The following is a 4,264-nucleotide window of genomic DNA, read 5'->3' on the forward strand; positions in this document are numbered from 1 at the left end:
GCGCCGCCACGACCATCTTGTTTCTCTCTCTACTATTCCTTCACGTTTTGCAACTCACAACACTCTGCACGTGCAGTGCATGATTTTACGAAATAACCCCCGAGGGCATCTTGGTTTGTATGGATTGGACTGAAAGTTGGTGATTTTGGATCATAGTGGAAGTGTGTTCGTACGAAATCCAACAAGGCGTGAGAGTTGGAATCGTACTTAGGTGGCAATTTAACCTTTATGATCATTAACCATCCTAATAATGGAGCCTTATGTTTTAACTTTTCTATGTTTTGTCGCCAAGGGCTAACTTCAACGTTGGGTGCCAATAATACAACACCACGTCTTAATATATTACATTTGCTTTCCACCTCTTTTCTAACCATCTAGAAACACTTTGCGGGCTTTGGTTCAGGTCCCATGGACAAGGTTTTTTTTTCAAGTGGGATTACTTATTACTTATATATTACTTATATATATAATAGGGACTTCACATATGAGAAAAGGGTTCGGCTATGGAATCATTTATGCACACGTCTTTAGGGTATCATATAATTTAATTTACTTCTACTATCATCCATAATGCACTCACTACTACTCATCTCTATTACCTTGCTAGGGAATTAAGATGGCCGGAATCAAAATCAAAATAAAATACAAGATTATAATAATTTCAAAGAATGAAATCTCTTATAAAGAAAACTCAAATTACAAATATTTCCCACACCCCTTCTAAACTAAGGAAAACTAAAAGAACAATAAAAAGTTGGTACGAATTAAACTTAAAAAAAAAGTAATTCACAGTTTCCTTCCCTTTTCCCTTATAATATTATCCTTAGTTTAAAATCTATGTTCATCGTGGATCCTACCTCTGTGTCCTAGATATGAATTTATTCTATTTGCTTCCTCATTTTTCTAGCTACACTTATATAATTTCATCTTCTCTTGCCCATTCTGTTTTTTTACCGCTTATGTCTCCTCCCAATGTTTCACATGTTGTCAGCGAGTTGTTGGAACAGCAACATGTTTTCAACGTTCCAGAAACCGTTGGATGTGTCCCCATTACTCTGAATCCATGGCGTGTTTGGTTCCATGGATTGGAAATCCAGCTGCTGAGAGAACAACCCTGACGGGCTTGTGATGCAATCCAAAAAACTCAGTTGATCTTGTGCTTGTTGGTAGTAATCAGGATTAGGGTTATTGTTATTGTTACTGTTGCTGTTGCTGTTACCGACCGTGACATTATTGTAGTAATCCTGAGTCAACTCCGAGACAGGTGAAACCTGGGTCCCAAACGAGTCAGATGATGCACCCGTGCTACTATTCTCTGGAGTGTAACTCTGTGAACCACCGAAGTTGTTGTTCATAATTGCCGGACTCAACATCATGCTCCCACTATGCACCTCAAAACTGTTGTTAAGGTTGTTGTTGTTGGTGTTGTAGTTGTATGTTATATTGTTGTTGGTGGTGATGGTCGTAGTAGCACTGGCAGAAGCCGTGGGAGAACCGACGGCGGCCGCAGCGGTGTTGGCGGCGGCGGCGGCGGCTTGAATGCGTTCCACCAGCCTCGGCATCCAAAGGTAGCGCATGGCATCCTTGAATTGCTTGCTATTCACGTCACATTTGAGTTGTTTGGCGTGCTTCTGAACACGAGTTCTCCAGTAATTTTTGATCTCGTTATCAGTTCTTCCCGGCAAGTATTGCGCAATTTTAGACCATCTGATGAATGAATATAAAAAAGGAAATAATCATCAAAATCTGAAATCTTAAAAAGTGGCCTAACGTTTGGTTGCATGATTATATACATACACTAATGCATAGATATAGAAAAGGTAGAAGATATTTATGTTAATTATAGATATTTGATTTGTTATTTTATTTTTTTTCTTACCGGTTTCCCCAGCGACCATGGAGCTCGAGAATGAGAAGCTGTTCTTCGAGAGTGATGTTGCCACGACGAACATCAGGACGAAGATAATTCAACCATCTCAATCTGCAACTCTTGCCAGTTCGTTTGAGTCCTGTAAGGGAAGAAATTGCTTGAATTGGTAAAGTGTTGAGGAAGTAATGAAGGAAATAAAGAAAGAGCATTTTGTTTTTCCTTTATGGTACTTGTGTGTGGGAATTTTAGTTGTGGTATGAATTCACACCTCTCTTTTTTTCTATTTTGGAAAATGGGGATGCGGCCAAGCAAGTATCGACAACCTATAATTACATATTTCATTTTATGCCCCCACCACGAACAAGTATATGCCATTATATATAAAGTCCTACCCAAAATAATCCACTACCATATCATCATGCCCTTCTACATATATATTAGAAAACCGCAAACTTTGGCTTTTCCACCCAACAAATTGATTGGTGACGAAACGGGACGAGAGGTTAAGAGCTTTTCACAATCATAGAGGTGTGGAAGATAGAGAGCCAGTGTTTGAAGAAAATAGTGGAACTAATTGCAATCATCACTACTAGTATTGGGATGAAAAATATATGAAAGAAAAAAAAAGTTATGTTATGTTATGTTACCGGCGGAACGTGCAAGGGAATTCCATCGACCTTCTCCGTGATTGGCAATGTAATTGATGAGAGCAAGGTCTTCATCGACGGTCCAAGGACCTCTTCGAAGGTCCATCTCATCTTCACTTTGGACTATGGTGCTTACCCTTCCTTTCACTTCCATGAGTCACCCACTTTCAAATAATTTTGATTGATTGATTGATTCCAACCCAAAGCAACAACAAAGATAGCTTTTGATCTAACTAGTGTGTTTGGGTTGAAGAGGTAAAGAAATCAAGAGAGAGAAACAGAGAGAGAGAGAGAGAGAGAGAGAGAGAGAGAGAAAGAGGGTTTTGGCTTATTACGAAGAGGATAAAGAAGGGTGGAGGCTTTATATAGATACTCAAGCATGAAGCTTTGAAAATTCGTGAGAAAATTAAAATTAAAAAGAAATAAAAGAAAGAAAGGAGAAAACGATAGAGTTGGAGAGATGATGAGAGAGAGAAAGAAGAAAGTAAGGTTAAGTAGTAAAAAGATAATGATTTAATTAACGAAAACTTAAACGAGTATTAGGAGGAAAATAATTATTATTATGGCTTGTAAGTAAGAAAAGGCTACGAAGTTTGACGCTATAGTTTGACTTTTCCGGCTTCGTTGTGTGCGCGCGTGCGTTCTGTAACTCTATCACTTGTTACGTGCTCATAATAATATTTTGCAGCCCTTTTGTTGTCTACGAGGGTTAACCGGTTAGAAATGAAAATAATAAAAAAAATACATATTTAACTTTTCTAATAAAAAAATACATATAATTGATTAAATTGCTGTCGTTAAAGTGATCAATAGTAAAATTGGCTTCTCTATTATTAGCATTGATATGTAGGAAGAATTATATAATATTCTGATCTAAGGATTGGATATATGTATAATATATAGTTTTTTAATATGTTATTGTCTTAATTTTCTCCGTCGTCACAATTTCAACTATTATTTTAAGTGAATCTTTCCTTTCAAATTTCTCTTCATCTATAGGACTCAAATTTAAAAACTTATTTGAATTAGTTCTAACTGTATCAACGTGAACTGGATAATATTTTGCTAGTAGTACTTTGGATTATTATCGATTTATTTAAATAGTTTTGTAGACATGTTTCTCTTGTAAAACTCCTGCTGGTTTATTACTGTGACTGAAAATTTGTGTTTTCAATGAAAATTGTGTTTGCATAAACAAACAGTACTAAGTTGAACTTTAAAATAAAATCATTTAAGCATCTACAAATTATTTAAGAAAATGTTTTCTTACTTTAAAATTGAAAGAAATTTGAATAATTTAAAGAGTGATTTGTTATCAGAAATAAAATACGCACGAATATATAAATGAAGAAAATAAATAGTGATAAAGTGAAAGAAACAAGAAGAAATGATAAAAAAAATCAATTGAATGAATAAAAATATTGAAATACTTTTTTTTAATTGACGTCACAATTTTGGTAAATAAAGATAATATTAAATTATATATTTTCATATAAGTACGTTCAAAAGAGGTTTTTCAGTTTTATAATTGAAGTTCAAGTGAATACTGGGGTTGTTGAGAGATCCCCTATATCTGTTTTTCTTCATAAATTTATGTTTCCAGATATTCCCCAATGACTTTACCCCCCTAGGATTCTAAATGCTTATTCCTCTCCTTTATCACAATTAATTAACCTGAAAAAGTTCAATATCGCAATTAAATGATGCTTTAATTTTAACAATTTATTATAATTTAATAGTGGGGCCA

General features: G+C 35.1%; 1 protein-coding gene across 1 annotated transcript; it reads right to left on the bottom strand.

The window, feature by feature from the left end:
• Positions 1-656: 656 nt before the first annotated feature.
• Positions 657-2,856, bottom strand: LOC114186814 (transcription factor MYB108-like). The gene is made up of 3 exons (XM_028074843.1): positions 2,518-2,856; positions 1,880-2,009; positions 657-1,707 (listed from the first exon to the last, which is right to left on the bottom strand). The coding sequence occupies exons 1-3, from the start codon at positions 2,669-2,671 to the stop codon at positions 978-980; spliced, it is 1,014 nt and encodes a 337-aa protein (XP_027930644.1). The 5' UTR covers positions 2,672-2,856; the 3' UTR covers positions 657-977.
• Positions 2,857-4,264: the final 1,408 nt, after the last annotated feature.

This window comes from Vigna unguiculata, chromosome 6 (assembly GCF_004118075.2).
Source record: "Vigna unguiculata cultivar IT97K-499-35 chromosome 6, ASM411807v1, whole genome shotgun sequence".
NCBI lineage: Eukaryota > Viridiplantae > Streptophyta > Magnoliopsida > Fabales > Fabaceae > Vigna > Vigna unguiculata.